This window comes from Oryzias latipes, chromosome 5 (assembly GCF_002234675.1).
Source record: "Oryzias latipes chromosome 5, ASM223467v1".
NCBI classification, from domain to species: domain Eukaryota; kingdom Metazoa; phylum Chordata; class Actinopteri; order Beloniformes; family Adrianichthyidae; genus Oryzias; species Oryzias latipes.
Genome location: NC_019863.2, coordinates 9,059,822 through 9,082,494, shown reverse-complemented (window position 1 = coordinate 9,082,494; position 22,673 = coordinate 9,059,822). Strand labels below are relative to the sequence as shown.

The following is a 22,673-nucleotide window of genomic DNA, read 5'->3' as shown; positions in this document are numbered from 1 at the left end:
TTAAGGGTTCAGGATGACCTTTAGGAAAAAATATCTATATATATATATACAAAATTGGAACCATGTAGTTTCAAGAGCAAAAACACAGGAAACTTTGCTTTTGACCTCTGGACTTTGTTCACTGTAAATATTTGTTGAAGCAAATTAAACTCCCTGTGACGACTCATGAAGGGAGCAGCCAAAGGGTAAAGAAGACAAATTTAGCTTAAAGCTTGAAAATCATGAAAGGTTTCCTTTAATATTTTCCAGGGCAAACAAAGTTTTTGTGCTACAAAAAAACAAAACAACAGCATAATACCCTGCACACACTTCTTTCTGAAACTTCCTGCCAGATTCCTTTGACTTCATGTTTTTCAGACTCGAAATGGCTATCAAAGTAGTAGAGGCCAACAATAACAGCTGGCACAGAGTGGTGAAGTTGTGTCAACACTCTGTCAAACAGACTTTACAGCAAAGGCCGTCACAGCCGGAGCACATGTCACATTCACAGGAACCCAAAATCAACCAGTATTCATTTCTGCTGTTATCCCCAGATGTGTACTTACTGTTAAGACAATCTTTAAACCGCTTGCAGAGGTGACATTTTCCTCCTCAGCCCCTATTGTTCATTTAAACAACTGCTGGGGCAAAGTAAACTGTAGTTTATGTTTTATGAGTTTCATAAAGTGCTGTCACGGTCCTTGTGCTGTATTTTCTGGCAGCAGATGAGAGCTCACAAAAAGACAGTTTCCCTGAAAGGCTCACTCCTTTCTCAGATGTTTCGATTAAAAATACTAACTTTGACTTCTGGCACATTTCAAATCAGCATTCCTTCAGCGGCAGCTTTTCAAACACATGCCAGAATCAAAGAAAAGTCAAATTCCTCAGTCTGGTAATATTCTTTTTGTTCTTCGTCACCTGAAGTACACTGGCTCATAAATCCCTCCTTTGCACGATTCCCCTAATATTACTCTAAATAATAAGCAAAAAGATAAAATGTTATCAGTCACTAAATTGAAAACCAAAAAACTTTATTTGAGCTGTTAAAGGACAAATGCATTTAACTTCTACAGTCTTGAGGTGTAGTGAAGGTGTAGATGAAGAGGAGGGATGTAGGAGAGGAGGTTGCATGATGGACATTAGCTCCAGCAGATGGGAGGGTAAAATGTGAAAAGGAGATGGAGGGAGGGACACAGAAGGGAGTAAAATACCTAATAAGTTATTTCTGTCCAGAGGTCTTTGCTACACTTATTGACATGAACGATTCAAACATAATGAACAAGCTTTTTTGATGGTTTTGCAATGTTTTTGCCATCTGGGTGGCAGATTTGGTTCCTGGTGGTTTTGGAGGCAGTATCCAGTCTGGCAGCTAACTTCCCCAACACTTATCACAGAAGGATTTGTTTTAGGCCTTACTGTTATTATGGATACCATGGCTACAACGTTGGGTACCTGCCAAAAGGTAAGGGATTGTTTTGCAGCTGTAACAGCTAAAATAAAACTGCCACATAATCACCTTAACGTTTTTATGATGTAATAAGGTTTCTGAAAATAGAAACGAACTCTCTACTAAGACAATGTTGGTTTGTGTTGAAGCAGAAGAGATGAGTCACATGAACTATGAATCGTTATAATGCGCAGACAAGCGCAGCACCAGATGAGTTATCCCCACATTATGTTAGCAGTCTTGTTACTGAAGATTCCTTTTGAGGTTTTGTGATCACAGCATGCAGATAAATCAATTAAAATATATTTTACACTTTTGCTCTTATTCCCTTTGAAATCGGGGAGTAGTGGCAATATTTTTGCAGAGAAGTCAAGACTTTTCCGACTTTTAAGAAATATATAGTCAGCTGAGCACAAATGAAAAGAAAAAAACAGATGAAATGGTTTTTCCAGGAGAGGAAACTATTCCTTTGAATGAATTTTGAGAAAATCCAGCGGCTGCTGAAGCTGTGGCTCCGGCTTGGCAGGGAATGTGGTCTGGACGTGAGAATGAGGCTGGAAGGGACTGTGAGCTGCAGCCGACAGAGTAACAGAAGCTCCTGATTGCTGGTCTCATCATGTGAAGAGCCAAACCAAAAGACACAGTGCTGCAACAGTGGAAAAATGGATGGATGCTTTCTGCCATTTTCCTGCAAAAATTGGAGCTGATGTTTAGCAATACTGAGACTACAAATAGGAAGAATTTAAAAGCCTCTTTCTGCTCAAATGAGTACAAAAGATAAAGATAATTTATATCTGTTTTACAGGAAAATACAGTTTTTCTTCAGTCAAACCGTGTTTCTGTTGATAAACCTTAAACATGTTATCTAATCTTGAGAATCTTGTTCCAGGTGTTTCCTTTCACAGATCTATTCTCAGATATAGACTTGGGCCAAATTCTTACTCTACCCCTCCAGCTTCTCCCTACCACTCCAATCGTAGGTGCATTTGAATAGATAGGGGTGTCCGAAATGTTTTTATTTAAGAAAAGGGTGTTCCACGTCGAGAACAAATGAATTTCTACATGTGGGTGTGATCTGGAGCACAGAAGTTTATCTTTAAAAGGAAAAGTAGGGACTTTTTGTTTTAGGATGACTTGTTAAAGTTATAAAACCAATGATATGTATTTTCCTAGCGCTGGCAGCTACCCGCCAACATAGATGACCGGTGAATATTGATGACGTCATGGAGGGTTAGTGCCGTCTGAATTCGAAGACACTATGGTTGTGTCTGAATTCCTTCACTAATCATTACATAGTGCAATATATAGTGCGTTGACCATTTTCATCAGCAGAACACAGTGGGTAGATAAATAGTCGTTGTATAAAACTCATATCAATTAGATTTTCACTTTGTAAATTTTGTGACATCATATTTGACGTTTAAAAAAATGTCTGACCTGGTATAACTTTCAACGTGCGTTCGATTGGCGCAGGATTTGTACATAGAACCTGAAAACAATCGTAGAAACTTGCAGAGCTGCACGTGAATGTAAAAGTTTTGAATGTGAACGCATGTTTGCATAGACATTTCATAGAAAGCGGCTGCCGAGGGCGGTGTAAACACAACTATTGACACATACAGTATCTCAGCAACATGAAGACCCCAGTGCTGATATTTAATGTGCACCACGATGCTCAGATGAAGAATGTTCTCCTCTCCATCCATTTCCACCATAAGTTTTGAAAAATTAGCAAAAACCTTTCCTGCCAAAAGGCAAAAGCCGCGAAGGGGGGTCTAAGGGCAGGGATGCCAGTATAGCTTAGTCAGATTGTTGGTTCAATTTAGTATTTTCCTATTGAACTCTATGTATTCATGATCCTTTTGAGTTCATATTTCACTTTTTCAATTACCGATACGAAGCCCAGTGAGACGATTGTTGTTGTGAATTTGGGCTACACAAATAAAATTGAATCGAAAGAAGCGGTCATTATGAAATTAGTAGGAAAAGCCCTTATATTGCCCCTAGTGAAATTATGATGAACTGCAGGGGAGAAAACATGGACCAAAGTTAATTACAATGGGTTTTTAAGGAACCCGTTGATCAGAAAATGTGGGTCAAATATGATGGCTACATAGGGTTAATTGATCTCAACTTTTTGTTGAAGGGTGGGAATTTAAAGGTGGGTGTTTTAAGCAGTTTGAAAATGCTTCACACTATTTAATTTGTTGCATTTGCGATGGCAAAGCTGAACAAGCAGGATTATCATTGACAAGAGTCTGCCAGCTTTAACCCACTCATACAGTCCTGGGTTTAAAACTATAAAAAAGTGAGATTTTCTCGTAAAATCTGACATTTTGAATAAAGATTCTTTCCATTTATTTTTCTGTCATTAACAGGATTCAGAGTTTTAATTGAATTTTCATGCATCATTGTAATCACAGGGATTTCATAGGATGCTTGTTGCAGTTTCTTGTCAAATTTCTCCTACTGACCCTTTTTTCTCCCAAAAGGTTTCACTTGGGATTAAACAACAGTGTTTTATGAAGTGTAAGCTGTTTTACCAGTTTGGGCAAGAAGCTGAAGGGTGTCCACACACCTTTTTAAAGAAAAGTTGTATCATTTCACACAAGGAGCTGTAAGCAGGAGTCCACACAGGGGCGAGATTCAGAGATCAGTGCAGATCCCTCAGGGGTGTTCTGCCGAGGAGCTCCCCAGACAATTTATTTGTCTTTGACACCTGAAATAAATACTGTGCAGAAACAGGGTTTGTTTCATCAGAGAAGTGTTCACACCGTGATGGCGTCACGTTTCACTCACCCCATCTTTCAGCTTCTTTTATTTATTTATGGTCAAAACAGTTGGCTGGGTGGAATGTCTACATTTTTCATGCTCCGATTCAAGTTTCCATATGTTTGCTAACCCAAGGGGCTTTGACATGAGGCTCAGGAATTTAAATTTGCTTTAAATGCTCTGTAGTTGTTACCACATGGATGGTATGTTTGTGTGAGTTGTGGTTTGCTTGTTAAATCCCTTCTAATGATGCACTTCTCTGTTGCATCCCTCCTAAAGCTCACATCTATGGAATGTACCGTACTTGCATTTTGGCAGTTACCCACATTTTCAAGTTATTACAAGAGGATTGGTTAAATTGTGCTAATTTTTGCCCACCGTGTTTCTTTTTTTCCCCTCACTTCAGATATTAATGAATGCCAGGTCCACAATGGAGGCTGCCAACACAAATGTGTTAACACAATGGGCTCCTACCACTGTGAATGCAACCCTGGCTCTCGTCTTCATGTGGACGGACGCACCTGCCTTCGTGAGTAAACTTTGCTGCTTTTTCTGTCTTTCTTAACCAGGAAATATTAAAAAACACTCAGTGTAAGAAAAAAAAGACTGATATATAGGATCACAATGTTGCTGTACTTAATGCTAGCTGGTATCTTTATTAGATACACTTTGCTAGTACTGGGTTGGACCCCCTTTTGCCTTCAGAACTATCATAGTCCTTGGTGGCATCAATTCAACAAGATATTGGAAACATTCCTCCAAGTGTTTGGTCAATATGGACATGATATCATCATCAATTGCTGCAGATTTGTCGGCTGCACATCCATGATGCACATCTCCTGTTTTATCACATCCCAAAGATGATCTATTGTGTTGAGATCTGGTGACTGGGGACGCCATTTGAGTCCAGTGAACTTATGTCATGTTCAAGAAACCAGTCTGAGATGATTCCAACTTTGTGACATGGCGCCTTATCCTGCTGGAAGTAGCCATCAGAAGATGGTACACTGTGGCCAACAACAATACTTAGACAGGCTGTGGCGATGGAGCCATCCTCAACTGGTAGAAAGGGGCCCAAAGGGTGCCAAGAAAATATCCCCTACACGATTATACCACCACAACCAGCATGAAACATTGATACAAAGCAGGATGGATCCATGATTTCATGTTGTTGACACCAAATTCTGACTCTATACCATTTAAAAGTCGCAGAAAAAATGGAGATTCACCAGACCAGGCAATGTTTTTCCAATCTTCTATTGTCCAGTTTTGGTGAGCCTGAGTGAATTGTAGTCTTAATTTCCTGTTTTTAGCTGACAGGAGTGACACCTGGTGTGGTCTTCTGCTGCTGTAGCTCATCTGCCTCAAGGTTGGACATGTTGTGTGTTCAGAGATGCTCTTCTACAATCTTGGGTTGTAACCAGTGGTTATATGAGTTCCTGTTGCCTTTCTATCAGCTGAAACCAGTCTGGCCATTCTCCTCTGACCTCTGACATCAACAAGGCATTTCCACCCATATAAATGCAGGTCACTGGATGTTTTCTCTTTTTGGACCATTCTCTGTAAACTATAGAGATGGGTGTGGGTGAAAATCCCAGTAGATCAACAGTTTCTGAAATCCTCAGACCAGCCCGTCTAGCACCAACAACCATGCTACATTCAAAGTAACTTCAACCTCCTTTCTTTCTCATTCTGATGCTCTGTTTGAACTGCAGCAGATCGTCTGGACCATGTCTACATGCCTAAATCCATTTAATTTGCTGCCATGACTAGAAATTTGCATTAATGAGCAGTTGGACAGATGTGCCTAATAAAGTGACCAGTGAGGGTAATTTTATAGCTAAAGATTATAATTTTATGTTGGTAATTTTTTGGTAGTTAAAAAAGAACTCTATGAATGTGAACTCAGCAGACTTCTGGAAGAGATGAATTATTATATTGTGAATATATTTGAGTTATAATTTGCAAAACAGTTCCTGGTTTAAGTGAATGTTTTCTTTCTTAGGCACATTTTAAAAACAGCATTTTTGTTCAAATTACTGTAACCTCATCATGCCTGAATGTATTTTCCAATTATATAAAAAAATATTACAAGTGGAGTCTTGGATGACATTGCAAATTAACGACATAGGGAATGAAGGGTTAAAAAGTTCAATACATCTCTACATTACATCAGAACTCCCCATTAAAACAATTTACATCATTGTTAAAATTATTTAAAATAATTTACAAAACTACATTCAATTAAAACTTGAGAAGAAATAAATTAACTTTGATCCACAATCAAAATGAAGGTATCAGGTCCAAGCAGGAAGATAAACCTGAAGATGTTGCAGCAGATATGCTGGCAGAATTGATCCGCATTGTGTACAGGCCGTAATGTTTACCTTCAGCTATTATGTTTGATTTAGCTTTTATAAAACCATTTTTACTTTTATTCAGGCTTTTGTCCTTTGGCAAAAATTCACTGAGCATGCTTGAACAACTTAGCATACTGTATTAAAAAAATCTGCCTCATCTCATCAGAATCCATTCAGTTGGTTCAGTCCCAACTTAAAGTGTCTTAGCCAGAACTCGTGGAGGTCATCTATATCCCACACACAAGCCAGCTGCTGCACAATATTTGGGCTGGAAAGCCTTCTGTGGTTCATCGTGCTCCAGAGATAAACGGATCTTTGCTTAAGCCCTTAAGCGTGAACAACACAGTCTTTGAGGCTGTTCTCCCTCAACCCCTTTTTCACTGAAGAGATCCAGATCCATCTGTTGCCTCAAAGAAGCTGAGAAGACCACTGAGCTCAAACTTCACTCAACCTCATCGACATATGAGTGTGAATCCACCGCAGACGTGCTGTCAGTCAAGTTTCTCCGTGATTTTTGGCCTTTTTTCCTTGGGCTGAATTTCTCATGGTTCAGGAACCAAGCGATCAACAGATGTGCTCAACGTCTGCAGATGTGTCAACGTGGCAGTGAAAGCCTCGCTTCAGAAGATTTCTACACATGTAACCCTGTGTCACAGTGTGGTGTGACTAGAGTGGCCTGGTCAACATAGGAGGCAGACGTCCTTAAAGTTCAGGAACAGAAGTTTTCATTCACAGCAAATCGACATTGTCTGCACAGCTCACACAAGCTCCTTCCCTTTTTTGGACTCCAGTTAATTGGCTGGCCACGCCCAGGAAGGAAGCCACTTGAATCAATCAATAAAGAACAGAAATAAAAGATAGAATTGTCTTGAAAAATATATACATTTTAGGTCCTGTAAACAAAGACAGACAAAATCAAATAAACCAAAAGGTAAGCAAACAAATCCAAACCCCTTCCAATTCCTATGCCCAATCCTGAAACAGGAAGTGAAGTTTTGTCCTTTGGGCGCCAGGAAGAGGAGGCGAGAAACGTAACAAAATCAAAAAACAAGTTTAAACAGGTGGTGTTTGTTTTGTTCTAACATGACATGTCTTAAAGTGATGAGTTATACTAGACAGGTGACAAGTATACGACTACTTTTTATCTCTTCTGCACACTTAAAAAAAGAGTTGACTGATTTGATTCTTGTTTTTTTGTGTCATGGACTTTGTTGCTTTGTTTTTGCTTTGCTCTTTCAGCCGTACGCTCGTGTGCCATCCGTAACGGAGGATGTGAGCACTCCTGTGTGCAGCAGTCTGCTGCTAATTTCCGATGTCGCTGCAAGCCTGACTACGAGCTGGCAGAGGACGGGAAGCATTGCATGCGTCAGTATCTCTAAACTTAATATGTCTCCTTTAAAAAAGTGAAAAGTAATTGTTTGTTGAAGGAGGAGGGACAGTGCACTTAAGTACTTCTAGGATTTTAACTATAGATGTTTGACCACATTAAAAAGACAGTGAATGCATCTACTGCCGTCTCCAAGGAATTCATAGCTGGAACATAATTAGAAGGAGTCATGGCTGTGATTTTATCCTTTTTTATATTACTTTTTAAAAAATATTTCCACCATTTTAATTTGAGAAGTGAAGTATAGATAAAGAAAGCTTAATAAACCCTAGTCATTAATGACTATATTTCAGATCCTTTTGCGTTGGAATTCTTGGCTGTCAGCAGCTTCCTCTCATTTCTGCGGAGCAAAAGTTTCCCATTCCAGATGTTAGGCAGGCTTGGACACGTCAAGCACAGGTGTAAATGGCTGGGAGAGACTGAGGCTGAGGTGAAAGGTGGATTTGAAGCTATTTAGATTCAATGAGATCCAGAACAGTCAGATTCATGCTGCTTTTTGAGCATCCCTCACTGACTGAATGTGGAATTGTGACGGTACATGTGTTTTATTGTGTACAGTGCAGAATCCCTGTGCGAATCAGAACGGTGGCTGCATGCACGAATGCCGGGTGGACGGTGGGAAGGCTCACTGTGACTGCAAGGTTGGCTACATGCTGGCTGAAGACGGACAAACCTGCGAAGGTACATCCACGTCTGCACTGATTGGCTACAACTTTATGAAAGTCTGAGAGATTGCATCTCAGTTGGAATTTTTAAGTCAGATGAAGAGTGATGCATTTCATTGGCAGGTGGGGTGGGGGGGTCTGTTTTACAATTTCTTTTGAATTTGGACACAAATGCCTTGACAAATTACAATGCAAAAATTTTAAGTGACTTTAAAATGAATCTGATAGAAGCAAGGAATTTAAATGTCATTTCCTATTATTATTTTGTAAATACTAAACTGCATTTTAAAAAAGCATGACCAAATTCAACATTGAATTGAAAATTGGGATTTTCAATTCAAACCTATGCCCCTTTTAAATGCAATTGATGTTGTTTTTATTTAAAATTTTATTGTTTAATTTGTAAGATTCAATTGTAATTTTTCATCCTTAATTTGTAAATCAATAGCCTTTGCATTTGCATTTTGGAGTCCCAAATTGCATGTTGAATTGTCAAATTTAAAATGCATTTTCAAAATGCTTGAACAAATTTGCAAATTGAATCGTCACTTGAGAATTGCAAATGACTTTGAATTATGGATGAAACACCTTCAATAGATCAGATACACTCTTTGACAGGTTTATACTGTTGTGTTTTCCCTCAGATATCGATGAGTGTGAGACAAAAGAAGATGACTGCGCACACGGCTGCCGTAACTCTCCGGGCTCTTACACGTGCATTTGCAACGCTGCCTACGAGCTGGGGTCTAACGGGAAACAGTGCTACAGTCAGTAGAATCTGCTTTAGTGTCCTTACTTTCTGGTTGTTCAACATCTTCCCACCAGCAGTTGTTCTGATTTTTCATATTGTCCAGGAATTGAGATGGAAATTGTGAACAGCTGTGAGAACAACAATGGCGGATGCTCGCACCACTGCCAACATTCAACCAGCGGCCCTGTTTGTACCTGTAACCATGGTTACAGGCTAGATGATGACCTGAAAACCTGTCTTGGTAAGAAAATATGACAAAAAGTTTATTTTGGTCATTTATAGAAGGAATTTTGCCTGGTATCCCATTAAAATTTATTCATAGTTTTTATAACTTAATTTTTTCTTTTTATATTGTCAAAATGACTGGAAAGAAGAAAAGTTTTAGGCTTGGCATTTAAAAATGTAAAGGAAGGAAATATTTCTCTAAAATGATTGAAAGTTGTTTTTTTATGATTACAAATACCAAGAAACCGGATTAAAGTATCATCAACATTGTTTTATACATCGACAAAGCCTGCAAGTCATCAACTTTGCTAAATGATGGTGGTGAAATTCAGAAAAGTCTTTCAATTTGTCTTTAAATCCTCAAACATGACTATTAACTTTTCAAAGTCAGTTCACCAAAATGGCAGGTTTTCAAGAGGACTATTGGCTTGGGCTGTATTTATTAGCAATGACAGTGTAAAACATTGCTGTTAAAAATTCAGATGTACAGGACTGTACAAAAGGCAGATGGGACAAAATGGTGTTAACAAAGAAAACTTTCAGAGAGATATATTAAAAAAAAGTTTTTTTTTATCAAATTTGATCAAAATGAGAGGTGAGAAACAAAAGAAAATCATTAAGTCAAATCAATATTTTGTGCTTCTGACTTTTGCCTTCATTTCTTATAGGTGCATGTTCACAGTCAGGGATTTTATAGGATTATAGTCATGTTTTTGATCAACCAATTATAGCAGACAGGTGCTGATGATTATCAGTCACATGTAGGTTGGAATCCAGTCATGAGCTGCAACAGAACCCGCTGTTTAGGAAGCTTAATTCTGGTTGAGGAACAGCCAAACTGTTCCCAAGGTGAGGCGACAAAGATGGTTTTTGTCTCTTCATGGCAGGACTTGGCACAGCAACGAGACACACAGTAGTTCCACTTTATCAGACAAAGATTTCAAAGCAGACGGAGGTTTCAGGATGTGCTGTTCAAGCTCTTTTTAAGAGGCACAAAGAAAGGAACAACACTGAGGATCATAGGCGCAGTGGTCAGCCAGTGAAACTTACAGCTGCAGGTGATAGTTTTCAGTGAAGATTTGCTTTAAAAAATCCAAAACTCCAAAAACAAGGCCAGCCAGCTGAAGCATGCAGGTAAAAATTGGAACTGAGGTGCAGAAAAATGGCAGCAGGTGCTCTGGACTGATGAAGCAAAATGCGAACAAATGTGGCTGTAGTTGGAAGTTTGTTCATCAAAGGGCTGGAGAACAACACAATAATGAGAGTCTGCCAGGAACACTGAAGCATGGTGGGGGCTCCATGAGCATTTGGGGGTTCATTTGGTCCGAATTTATGGTGTTCTCAACGCTGAGAAATACGGGCAGACACATATCCATCGTACAAAACCAATGGAGAGGTGTAAGTTCGGCCCCAAATATATTCAGGAGCAGGAAAACAACCCCAAAAACACAGCCAAAGTCAGTAAGAACCATCCTCAGCATGAAGAACAAACCGCAATACTGGGAAGGATGAAACAAAACCCTGATCTCAACATCATGAAGTGTGTTTGGGACTCCATGAAGAGACAGAAGGATGTGAAAAGGCCTACATCCACAGAACTGCCAAGTTCCTTCAAGTGTGCAAGTGTACAGAGAAGATTGGATGCTGTTTTAGAGGCAAAGGGTGTTCACAGCAAATATTGATTTGGTTTGATTTTTCACTCCATTTTGTTCACAGATGATTAAACAAATGGTTACCACTTTAATTCCTATTTTTCTTAAAGGGCCTATATCATGCTAAGTTAAATATTTTTAAGCTTTTAAGTGTTTTATAATGTTCATTCCTCACTTAAAGATATGAAGTAGAAAAATATACTGAACACTAGAATTAGCTAGTGTTCTGAGTTAATTTGATCCATTCACACATTTCTGAGTATTCCTCTAAAAACCTGCCCTCTGAGCACCAACCCCTCTGCAACGCAGACACGCTGCTGAGGCCGAATCTAGGTTCACGTCATGAAATGGGCGACACCCACAAGGAATGAAAGGCGGTGCCTCAGAGATCGAGTAGTATATTGAATTGGATTTAAAGTCAAGCTCAGCTGTGAAAGAGTGTCTCCACTAAGGTAATTGCTCCATCAGGGGTGTTGGCAAACATACACTCAGGTGTTGGGACCCCCATTGAAGATTATTATACCAGAGTTAATCTAGCTAAAATGAATGTTTTAGTGAGAAATTACTGGTATAGGAACCAGTTCAGTTCTGGAATACTACTGTTGTAACTTTACTTTGACGGGTTGTTAGATCGAAACAGTTTATGCCAGCTTGTTAAAAAAAAGTCTATTTTTTTTATATTAATTTGTAAATAGCAAACTGCATTTTAAAAATGCATGACCACATTCAACAATTAATTGAAAACTGCAAAAGAAATTTTCGTTTGAACTATTGTCCCAAAAACCTATCCCACTTTTAAATTCAATTGATGTTGCTTTTATTTAAAATGTTATCCAATCTTGTTAAAAGTGTGTTTGGGAGCGAGGAAGCAGATTACAGCAGCCAAGTTGTACTTTTTCACTCCCTGCTTGTTGCATTTGGCAGATGTTGATGAGTGTGGAGAGCAGGTCTCCTGTTGTGAGCAGGAATGCACCAACTATCCCGGTGGCTACGAGTGCTACTGCTCTGCTGGATACAGACTCAATGCAGACGGATGTAGCTGTGATGGTGGGTTCAAGCCTCGAAGGGTCAGATGTTTCACATCTTGGCATTATTTAGATCTTTTTTTATTTAGATCTTCCTAATCTTCTGGAGGGAAAAGCTTCATTGCTTTGTCTGTTTTGTCCAGATGTAGATGAGTGTCTCGCTGCAAACGGAGGTTGTGATCACACCTGTCAGAACACTGCAGGCTCCTTCCAGTGCTTTTGCCTCTGGGGTTACCGGCTAGGCAAGGACCGGCTGTCCTGCATGCGTGAGTGTCTGCCATCTTTTGCTGTTTTGGATTTCAGAGGGAACTGTTACTAAAGTCTAGGTCAGCTACTTCATACCAGTGGCTTACCCTGGGTCAGAGCAAAAATATCCCAGGTCTACAGTAAAGATTTGTGTGAGAACCATAAATTATGACTTCAAAATAAATCTTTTCAAAGAAAAACAGGTTTTATTTAACTCTATAAAAAAAAAATTCAAGTTTCTAAGAGGAAGTTGCTGCTCCTTTACTCGAATAATATTTGCAATCATATTCATTAGTTTGAACATCTTATATGAATCCAGTTGTAGAAAAGACAGCATTTTCTCTCACAGAAAAGTTTATCATTGTATGTTTTTAGGAAACTGTGACAACCTAATGTTTTTAACCCATGTGAACATAACTGCAGGTAACTTTGCTCTGAGTTAACTTTTAAGTTTTTTTGCAGCCATTGAGGATGCTGTTGAGGCCCTCTCCAGCGGGGGAGCCATCGAGCTGCCTCGGATTCGCCCTCAGCTTGTCTTGCTGCAGGAGTACGGCCAAGCTCTGGAGCGCTACGACGACTACGAGGATGATGAGGGAGAGCTGAGGGCTGAGAGCAACCTGGCAGAGAAGTTCTGTGAGTTGATCTCCTCCAAGCACGAAATGACTCACCGTCAACAGGAAACTTGGGCTTTGGTGAAACACAATAACTGAGGACAGGAGTGGACCGCATGGTGGGGTTTAATTACTTTCTTCATGCATGGTAGTGAGCCACTGTAGTTCTTCCAGAAGGGATGAGCCTTTCAGCGCATGAACTGATTAATATCCGCCTGAGTTTAAACAGGATTTTCTGTGACTTTCAGTGTGTCTGGACGACACCTTTGGTAGCGACTGCAGCCTGACGTGTGACGACTGCACAAACGGAGGCGAGTGTAACGCGTGGAAAACTGGATGTGAGTGCCCTGATGGATGGACGGGCATCGTCTGCAACCAAAGTCAGTGTCGATTTACCAACAGGCAGCCCACATTCAGACACGCCTGTGTGTGATCACCATTCCTGTTTTATTTTTTAAACGTCAGGCTGTCCTGGAGGCTATTTTGGCAAAAACTGCTCTTTTCCCTGTAAGTGTAAAAACGGTGCCAGCTGTGACCCCATCAGCGGAGGCTGCCGCTGCCCCCCTGGTGTGAGCGGGGACTTGTGCCAGGAAGGTGAGGTACCGTCTAAACAGAGGTTGTTCACCTGAAGTGTGCGGTGTTCGTACCATCACAATGTATTCTTCCAGGATGTCCTAAAGGTCTTTATGGGAAGCTGTGCAACAAAAAGTGCAACTGTGCCTACAACGGCCGCTGCCACCGCACCTATGGAGCTTGTCTGTGCGATCCTGGACTTTATGGACGCTTTTGTCACCTCCGTGAGTCTCAGTCCAGTTCTCATATACAGACCATGAATGAGTGTGATGTCACTCTTTAAAATCGGCTTACTTCTGGCTACAACGGAAAAAAAATTCATTTGGACGCCACCATGTTGGAACCAAACAACGTCAGTAAGCAGTGATCGGTCAAAGTCTGTCTCAGTCCTCGTTTCGATGGCAACCACTCTCGCTAATCAGGAGTGAGCATGGTGGAAGGCCACACCCCTTCCACTGAAAATTGAGAGGGACCTGGCTGCAGACAAGATGTTGCCTGAAATCTCTGACCAGAAGTGGAAAATATACAATGTAAACATCCTAATCCGACGTATAGAAGATTTTTCTAAATCAAAGCTTAAAATGGGAAAAAACGTAACTGTTGGGGTTGCCAGTTAAAATACTTTTCTTTCCCAAGTGATAAAGAATGGCATCCGGTTCTGGACTTTGATGTCTGCAGCCAGGTCCTCTTTGGAAAATCTTTCTGCCTTCTGATTGGCCACTTTACAACTTAAATAACTTGCAATAAAAAAATATAATTGAACGATAAATTTGGATTCGCAAGAACATGTTAAAACAGTAAAAGAACGGTAATTCTGTTTATTTCTCTATAGAGGTCAATAGAATTTTGGCTTCTTGGAACCAGCAGGTACTCCCTGGTTGGATTTTGAAGGGGGAGGGGTTCACTCGCTCCAGTTCTTGTATACAGTCAATTGTCTCATTGCAAGACATATGTCACGATCTTCATGAACAATTCCAAAGAACTATAATTGTAAAATATCCAGCAAATCATAGCTGTTTGTATAAACTTTCATCTCATATTTGACGGGTTCTGGACCCTCAGAAGTGAAATCTTTCCTGAACTTTCATCTCCAGCATGTCCTAAGTGGACCTATGGGCCTGGCTGCTCTGACGAATGTAAATGTGATCAGAAGAACACGCAGGAGTGCCACCGGCGCCATGGCACCTGTATCTGTAAACCTGGTTATCAGGGCAACACCTGCAGGGAAGGTAGGGCTTCAAAGCAGAAGAGGAACTTCTGGAATACTTAATTATTTTTTTAAAACTGTGTACTGAGCAGCAGAGCGAGAGGATTGGACCAATCAAGAGAAGAATAATGTTGTCTCTGTAGCATGTCAATCAGGCACCTATGGAGCTGGCTGTGAAAAGCAGTGCGCGTGTCCATCAGGAGTATCCTGTGATCATGTGACAGGACGTTGTCAGAAAACATGCCATCCTGGTCGCCACAGCGAGAACTGCGATCAAGGTAAATCGATTTGCACATTTGGACACTTTTGGTCTGTTTTTGTGAATAGGAAGCAGAGCTGTGTGTTTCGTGTCAGACTGTCCGGAGGGAAGGTTTGGAGCGGGCTGCATGCAGCTGTGTAACTGCACCGGCGCCTCCTGTGACAAAGTGACGGGGCAGTGCCTCTGTCCCGCAGGCAGAATGGGACAGCACTGTGAGACCTGTGAGTCAAGTAGATTTCTGGTCGGAGTCCAAGCTTCTTTGAAGGGTTTAACAGATGACAGACTTTAATCTTTTACAGCCTGCACTGAGGGGTTCTGGGGTCCCGGTTGCAAAGAAGCCTGTCCAGCTTGTGAGAATGGTGGAGTGTGTGATAAACTCAACGGGTCGTGTAACTGCCCGCCGGGATACATGGGAAGACTCTGTCAAAGCTGTGAGTAGAAGCAAGCATCAATCTGCATGAGAACAGTCCACCAGGTCAGGACAGGTTAGCACTCAGGATTATTTAGAGACAGCAGAAACAGAGAAAAGATAATTTCCTCCAATTTTTTTATGTTATAGCTGCCTTAAAATGTATTTTAGCTGTGAAGAGCCACTATGATTTTAAGTTCTCAGCATCTATCATTGCTGAGTGACAGCGCAGAAGTGCTCTGTTTGCAGTCTGGTGCTTTTGGCCATTGAAGATTATTGGATTTTTTTTAAGTCCTATATTTCGTACAGCGTGCCCAACAGGACGTTTCGGTGAAAGATGTCAACTGAAATGCGTTTGTGAGAACAATGCCCACTGCGACCCAGTGAGTGGGCGGTGCAGCTGCACCCCTGGCTGGACTGGACCCCACTGCAGTAAAGGTACACATCTCAGGGAGCAGGGGGTCACACCAACATAGATGAAAGGCTCTCTGTTCATGTCTCTGACTGGTGCTGTTGCAGTCTGTGACGTCGGACACTGGGGAGCTGACTGTGCAGAAACCTGCAACTGCAGCAACGGAGACCTGAGCTGCGACGCTGTGACGGGACAGTGCAGCTGTGATGCTGGTTTTACTGGAACACACTGCCAGCAGAGTAAGATTTGTGTCTTCAATGCAATGATCAATGATTAATGAGGCAGAAAATCAAACAGAGGCATGAAGGAAAACACTATTCCAAAAGTCTGAAAGTAAGAAGGAGACTAATTCCATCTTATAAAGAAATGAGGCCAGAGCGGCCAGGCCATGAACCAGGTAGATCTGAATTATTTCTATCCATCTTAAGTTGTTTTCTTAGCATTTTTGAGAGATTCTGTCTGGTTCAGTTAGTAAAAATGTAAAGTAACATTTTCTTTCCCTTTGCAGCTGATTTTCCCTTTGCAGTGGTAATACACTCAGCTGCCACTAGAGGGAGCAAAAGAGTCTCGCTCTAAACCAGGGGTCGGGAACCTTTTTGGGCAAGAGAGCCATAAACGCCACATATTCTGAAATGTAATTTCGAAAGAGCCATACAATAATGTAGTGTCCTTTTCCCACACTGAGGTACGGAGACTTAACCTCTTTTAAAGTTCTTTATTCTGATTACTGCAGACCGCAACAAACGCCGTTCAATTCATTCAGCAACTCCTGAATCTCTCCTGTCGACACGAGACGAGAGCGCTTCTCCCAACTTTATATTCCCCTGCTCCCGCTCCAGCCCCTCCCATTTTCCTTATTCGGCCCACAGCTGAACCCCATTGGTCCAAACTACCTAACAACAGGCTGAGCGACAGAACTGAGGGCCAATCAGATCTCTGCTTGACGCGTTCAATGAACTCCAGAACTTTTAACGCGGCCCAACAGCCATCCAACTCAGTCCGCGACAATTTGTTTAAAACTAAATATACAAGTGAATGTGTGCATTTGATTTAATTTCAACATTTTTAAAGTACAATAACTCTGAGGATTCTTTTTAATAACATTGTTATGCTGTTGCTGATAAATGATGAGTATTTCTCGTGGTAGTTTTGCTGATGGTCTAGTCTGGTTGATACGTGGTGAGTTTCTTCTTCGTGCAGGCGTTGAGACTTTAAACGTCATCGTAGGTCTGAATGTTCTGTAGATGTGAGACAGACTGCTCACATGCAGATACGGAGCCAAACACACACTCACACGCTGCAGTGAGTGACGGGCAGCGGGTTTTACGTTTTTACAATCCCTGCGCGATTCACCTGCTGCCTGTCCCCACAACACCTCAGCCCCACCCTCTGCTTTCTCCCTCACACATCCCGTCCCCGCATCTGCGCGCTCTTTCTCAGAGACGGGAGCGCGCACTTTTAGGCACGGTAATTCACAGGTTTCCGGGTGGTACAAACTCTGTGAAATAATAGATAATAGTAACTGATAGCGCTGGCGCAGATTTTTTTCTCCAAGCACCGCTACTACTGCGCGCCTCTGGCATCGCATTGCGCCCGAGAAGGACTGGTCTAATGAAAGAAAAAAAAAAAAAGTATAATTAAAGATTTGTCTGCGAGCCACATGTGACCATCAAAAGAGCCATATATGGCTCGCGAGCCATAGGTTCCCGACCCCTGCTCTAAACATTGCTTGTTAAATAAATTGTTGATCTATTCACAAACACACACACATATATATCTATATATATCTATCCCTTGTGCTATCCTAGGCACTTGAACATTGGGAGTTGGGTCATCTAGACCTACTAGACAGTGCTCTGAACCTTTTTTCTTCAACGATTTGTGATCCTCACTGGTGTCCATGGATTACATGAAATCTTTCCACCTTTATCCACCTTTGTCATGGTAGGGAGAACATGTCAATGCAAGGGTGAGGTCATCTAAGATAGCACAAGGGTTACATATCTCTATATATATCTATATATCTTTGTTTGATTGCTTTAAATAAACCAATTCCAATTGTGCTCCTGTGTGTGCTATTCATTCAGAATGTCCAGCAGGAATGTTTGGTCCTACCTGTCATCATGAGTGCCAGTGTAAAAACGGCGCCCTTTGTGACCATGTGAGTGGAGCTTGTACCTGCAAGGCGGGCTGGACAGGGACCTTCTGTGAAAAGCGTAAGAAAAGCTCCACTGTCATAAGACCGAAGACCTTCCGTCATCCATGCAGTCAAATGCAGTTTGTGGTGTTCAGCTTGTCCTCAGGGTTTCTATGGTCTGGACTGCCAGCAGAGGTGTTTGTGTCAGAACGGCGGGAGCTGTGATCACGTCAGCGGCGTGTGCTCCTGTCCTTCTGGTTGGATCGGCCGGTTCTGCAACCTGAGTGAGTTTATGCTCAGAGACGGTAGCGCCACAGTTTTCACAGTTTCCTTTAGTAATCCAAAATAAAAATTGCTGGGTTTTAATTATGCAGGAAATCCCTCTTCGGTAACATTTGAGAAATCACCAAATCTGTTTTCCAATGCAGGATGACTTTTCAGGAACTAGACTAGAGTTTTCACTTTTGATCAGCAGAGTTCATAAGCAGGTAACTGTTGTCTGTCTGATGGCAGCGTGCCCAGCTGGATTCTATGGCGAGGCGTGTAACCAAAGCTGTTCCTGCAGAAATGGCGGTATCTGCCACCCGGCCAGCGGGGGGTGTCTGTGCTCACCTGGTTGGACCGGGCCCAACTGTCAAGAAGGTAAAATAACAGAGTCAAGAGGCGCTCTCTGCTGTAGGTTGAAAAAAGGTTTTAGGATTGAGATTAGTTTTCTTCTCCCAGAATGCTCTGCTGGATTTTATGGCGCAGACTGTCAGCAGCGCTGTTTGTGCCAGAACGGAGCTGCCTGTAACAAGACGGATGGAGCATGTGTGTGCAGCAGTGGATGGATGGGTGCGGCCTGTGAGCTGGGTAAGCCTCAGTTTGCGTTCAACAGACAGAAACAGAAGAGGAAACGGGTTCAAAAGGAGGTTTAATGTTTGTATTTTCTCAAATCAACTTATCACTAAAGAAACCCACAGTTAAAATCTGGGATATTAAAAATGGAGTCAGTTTGAAGAAGGTCAGTTGGTTTGTGGAAAGAAGTCTTTTTTTTTAAAGGTGAAAACAAACAAAAACAAAAAAAGATACAGTGTTCGCGTCCAACTTCAACAAACTAAGTTATTTAGTAAAAGAAAATTGCCTCTGCACGGATTTGACTTCTTTGTATTCTTCTCCCCCTTTTCTACAACACTTGGAATTGAGGATTTATTTCCAGCGTTAAACCTTGAAACATTATTTCTAAATATAACAAGACTTTAGGACTAAAACAGAAAAGAGGTTCTGAGTTCAAAACCTCATTTTTGGACACGTTTAACTTATAAATGGTTAAATTGCAGTGACCTGTAATTTAGTGATGCTATAATTAAGTGGGTTCATCTGAAGAGAAGAGCAGAGAAATGCCTGTACCTGAATCTTGGAGTTGGCATGTAGAGCAGAGCGCTGCAGTGTAGTTTGTTCAGGAAAGAGATCAATCTGAGTTGAATTTGCTGCCTGGTTATTTTTATGTCTGATTATTTGCTGGCAGTAAGTGCTGAAGCATAACTGCAGTCGGCCTCCTTAGGCCTCAGTCTTTCAAGAATTTTCACCCTGTGGATGCAAGCTTGTGATTTTTCAGCCCATCAAAAGAGGAGAATGAAAAGTTTCCGTAGGAGGAACAGCTCATGATTGTTGTTTCTGTTGTTCTGTATTCATTCCTGTGTATTTGTGCACATGGTTGCACGCTCAGAGTGTGCAGCTGGACGATTCGGGGCGGACTGCCAGCAGCAATGTGAATGTGAGAACGGCGGTCAGTGTGACAGACGGACAGGACGCTGCAGCTGCAGCGCCGGCTGGCTGGGAGAGCGCTGTGAGAAAGGTGAGTCCGAGCAAATGCTGGCTTAGTATCTGATGGTGCTAATTTGTTGTTGTTGTTGTTGTCACAAGCCTTAATTTGTATTTTCCTGAGCAGCCTGTGGAGCCGGCCGCTTCGGTGTGGGCTGCACGGAGCGCTGTCACTGTGGGAATGGAGCTTCCTGTCATCATGTAACTGGGGAGTGCCAGTGTCTGCCAGGGTGGAGGGGGAAACACTGCCACAAAGGTACAGACCTGTCAATGAAACGCAGTTTTAAACTTTTCTCACTACGTCACAGGTTTATGGGGTTAGCATGCAGGAAACAGCAGGACTTGCATGTATCGCAAGTCATATCGTCATCGCAATAGTGATCACTAATATTGCATTTTGCGAGTTTTCCTCACATTGTGCTGCCCTATCTCTCTCTGCTCTCTTTCTCTATATCTCTGTCTCTGTATGTCTATATATATATATATATATATATATATATATATATATATATATATATATATATATATATATATATATATATATATATATATAGATGTGTATATATGTAGATGTATAGATATATCTATATATTTAATCAACAAAATCAAAAGGAGGTGATACCTTAATGCTTCAGGGTGAGCCAAAGGCCAAGATAACAATAAACTATCTGAGCCCATATGTGTTACTTTACCTGAAATTCAATTATGAACGTTAACTGTCTGAACAAACACGGTGAGGTCCCACTCTGCCACAATAAATAGCACGCTGAATCGGACAAAAACTAACACAAATCCGTCACAGCCATCTTCTTCTGGGATCAGAGCTTTGTGTTTGTTTTTTCCTTGGATGTCATGATTATAATACAAGCTCACAAAGCCAGACTACAGTAGGATCAGCCTAACGATGTCTTTTCTTTTATACGCATGACCTGGTCTCTGTTGACCCAAACTCTCGACATCTTTCTGAGTTTAACTTGAGGTGTACGAACGCCGTTTGTACCCTGGAGCTGATGGATGCAGGAGTTGTGTCAGTAACGGTGTGTCTGCGTGTCCTCCAGCGTGTTTGCCGGGTACATACGGCGAACGCTGCTCACGGCCCTGCATCTGCGCTCGGGGAGCTTCCTGCCATCACGTCTCTGGACAGTGCGGCTGTCCTGCTGGATTCACAGGCAGTGGATGTGAAAAGAGTGAGTCATGCTGAGCTCATTTGTGTCTGCGGGATGCTTCCTGTGCTTCATTTAAAGCATCCTAATTTTTGTCATAAGCTCATACACGGACTATTGGAAAAACAAGCCGTCTTGGTGTGTCAGCTTGTCTTCCAGGAACCTTTGGGCCAAACTGTAATCAGGTGTGCCGGTGCTCAGAGAAGAACCAGCTCTGCCACCCGGTGTCTGGATCATGTTACTGCGCTCCAGGCTTTCATGGTCTTAAGTGTGAGCATGGTATGCAGCCCACTCACTCGCTCTCACTGTGAGGGAGGCATGACTCTGATGACCTGACCCCGTCTCCAGTTTGTGCCGAAGGCCGCTACGGCCCCGACTGTAAACAAGATTGTCGGTGCGACAACGGCGGCAAGTGTGACCCTTTCACCGGAGCCTGCGAATGTCCCGCTGGCTTCATAGGTCCGCACTGCAACACCAGTAAGTCTGACTCAACCTTTTGAAAATGACGGAGTCTGAGTGGCGGTGGACTCAGGTGAGTGCGTGTTTTTCTCCCACCACAGCGTGTCCAGCCGGGCGTTACGGGCTCCACTGCGCCCAGGTGGCGCTGTGTGGGGTTGGAACCCAGAGTGACCCGGTCACTGGTCGGTGTGTGTGCCTCCCTGGACAGACGGGGAAGGACTGCAGACAGGGTGAGGCCTGGGTGTCAGAGCAGCACAACTGTGAAGCTGATTTCTGCTCATTTCAGAACGGGGGGGCTCCTCTGCTGATCATCTAAGAGAGAAGCAAGAAAATCCATATTGTTTATGAGTGGACTCTGAATTTATATCCTTCTGTAAAAGTTTTTGCTTTTATGATGCATCTTCACAGTCCTCCATGTGGCTGTTTCCCTCAGTTTAATGAGGTGTGTGTGCGTTTGGCCTCAGGCTGCCCTGCAGGCTGGTTCGGGGCGGACTGTGCCAGCTTCTGTAACTGCAGCAACGGAGGAGTGTGTGACTCTGCCACCGGCAACTGCACCTGCGCTCTGGGATGGACCGGTGAACACTGCGACACAGGTGAACGCGGGGATTCCTGCATGAGGTCTGCTGTGCGGTCACGGCTGAACAAAAAGGCTTGAGGCTGAATTATGTGTTCTCTCTCAGAGTGTCCAGCGGGTCGGTTTGGGGCCGACTGCGCACTGAAGTGCAACTGTCAAAACAACGGCTCGTGTGACAGAGTGACGGGGACGTGTCGGTGTGGACCAGGTTACTACGGAGGCCTGTGTGAACACGGTGAGGGCTGATCACATGTCACAAACGTGAGGGGGAGAAAAACCGTGATCAAAAACAATAATGGTGGGTGGCGTCCTCTTTGATTCAGAGGAAACAGAATGTTCCTTTGGTCCGTCCTCTGTGATACAGGCTGTTGAACACAGAGCATCAGTGAGTCAGTTCAACTCTGGATGTGTGTTCTCTGATCATGATGAATGTGGACAACATCCTGCAGCTGGAAATACTTTGCAGTTTCTCCAGATATAATGTATGCAATGCATCCCTTCTGCATTAATAACATAAAGAAAGTAGTGACGTTACTGAAACCCTTCAGAAGCACAGA

General features: G+C 42.3%; 1 protein-coding gene across 2 annotated transcripts in view; it reads left to right on the top strand.

Moving 5' to 3' along the window:
- The window catches only part of megf6 (multiple EGF like domains 6), a 67,630-nt gene that overhangs the window by 42,426 nt on the left and 2,531 nt on the right, over positions 1 to 22,673 (top strand). Inside the window, exons 1-30 of one of the 2 annotated variants that reach the window (XM_020703144.2) lie at positions 1,244 to 1,441; positions 4,605 to 4,727; positions 7,798 to 7,923; positions 8,504 to 8,626; positions 9,255 to 9,377; positions 9,465 to 9,602; positions 12,163 to 12,285; positions 12,407 to 12,529; positions 12,972 to 13,142; positions 13,369 to 13,500; positions 13,586 to 13,714; positions 13,789 to 13,917; positions 14,788 to 14,922; positions 15,044 to 15,178; positions 15,255 to 15,380; positions 15,459 to 15,590; positions 15,878 to 16,006; positions 16,088 to 16,219; positions 18,068 to 18,196; positions 18,273 to 18,401; positions 18,631 to 18,759; positions 18,841 to 18,969; positions 19,826 to 19,954; positions 20,048 to 20,176; positions 20,979 to 21,107; positions 21,231 to 21,362; positions 21,432 to 21,560; positions 21,644 to 21,772; positions 22,007 to 22,135; positions 22,223 to 22,351. In XM_020703144.2, the coding sequence (XP_020558803.1) occupies positions 1,282 to 1,441; positions 4,605 to 4,727; positions 7,798 to 7,923; positions 8,504 to 8,626; positions 9,255 to 9,377; positions 9,465 to 9,602; positions 12,163 to 12,285; positions 12,407 to 12,529; positions 12,972 to 13,142; positions 13,369 to 13,500; positions 13,586 to 13,714; positions 13,789 to 13,917; positions 14,788 to 14,922; positions 15,044 to 15,178; positions 15,255 to 15,380; positions 15,459 to 15,590; positions 15,878 to 16,006; positions 16,088 to 16,219; positions 18,068 to 18,196; positions 18,273 to 18,401; positions 18,631 to 18,759; positions 18,841 to 18,969; positions 19,826 to 19,954; positions 20,048 to 20,176; positions 20,979 to 21,107; positions 21,231 to 21,362; positions 21,432 to 21,560; positions 21,644 to 21,772; positions 22,007 to 22,135; positions 22,223 to 22,351 (3,940 nt within the window). In that variant the 5' untranslated portion in view covers positions 1,244 to 1,281. Of the gene's footprint in view, positions 1 to 1,243; positions 1,442 to 4,604; positions 4,728 to 7,797; positions 7,924 to 8,503; positions 8,627 to 9,254; positions 9,378 to 9,464; positions 9,603 to 12,162; positions 12,286 to 12,406; positions 12,530 to 12,971; positions 13,143 to 13,368; positions 13,501 to 13,585; positions 13,715 to 13,788; positions 13,918 to 14,787; positions 14,923 to 15,043; positions 15,179 to 15,254; positions 15,381 to 15,458; positions 15,591 to 15,877; positions 16,007 to 16,087; positions 16,220 to 18,067; positions 18,197 to 18,272; positions 18,402 to 18,630; positions 18,760 to 18,840; positions 18,970 to 19,825; positions 19,955 to 20,047; positions 20,177 to 20,978; positions 21,108 to 21,230; positions 21,363 to 21,431; positions 21,561 to 21,643; positions 21,773 to 22,006; positions 22,136 to 22,222; positions 22,352 to 22,673 lie in introns of those variants that run through there. The other variant, XM_011474833.3, reaches the window with a different exon arrangement.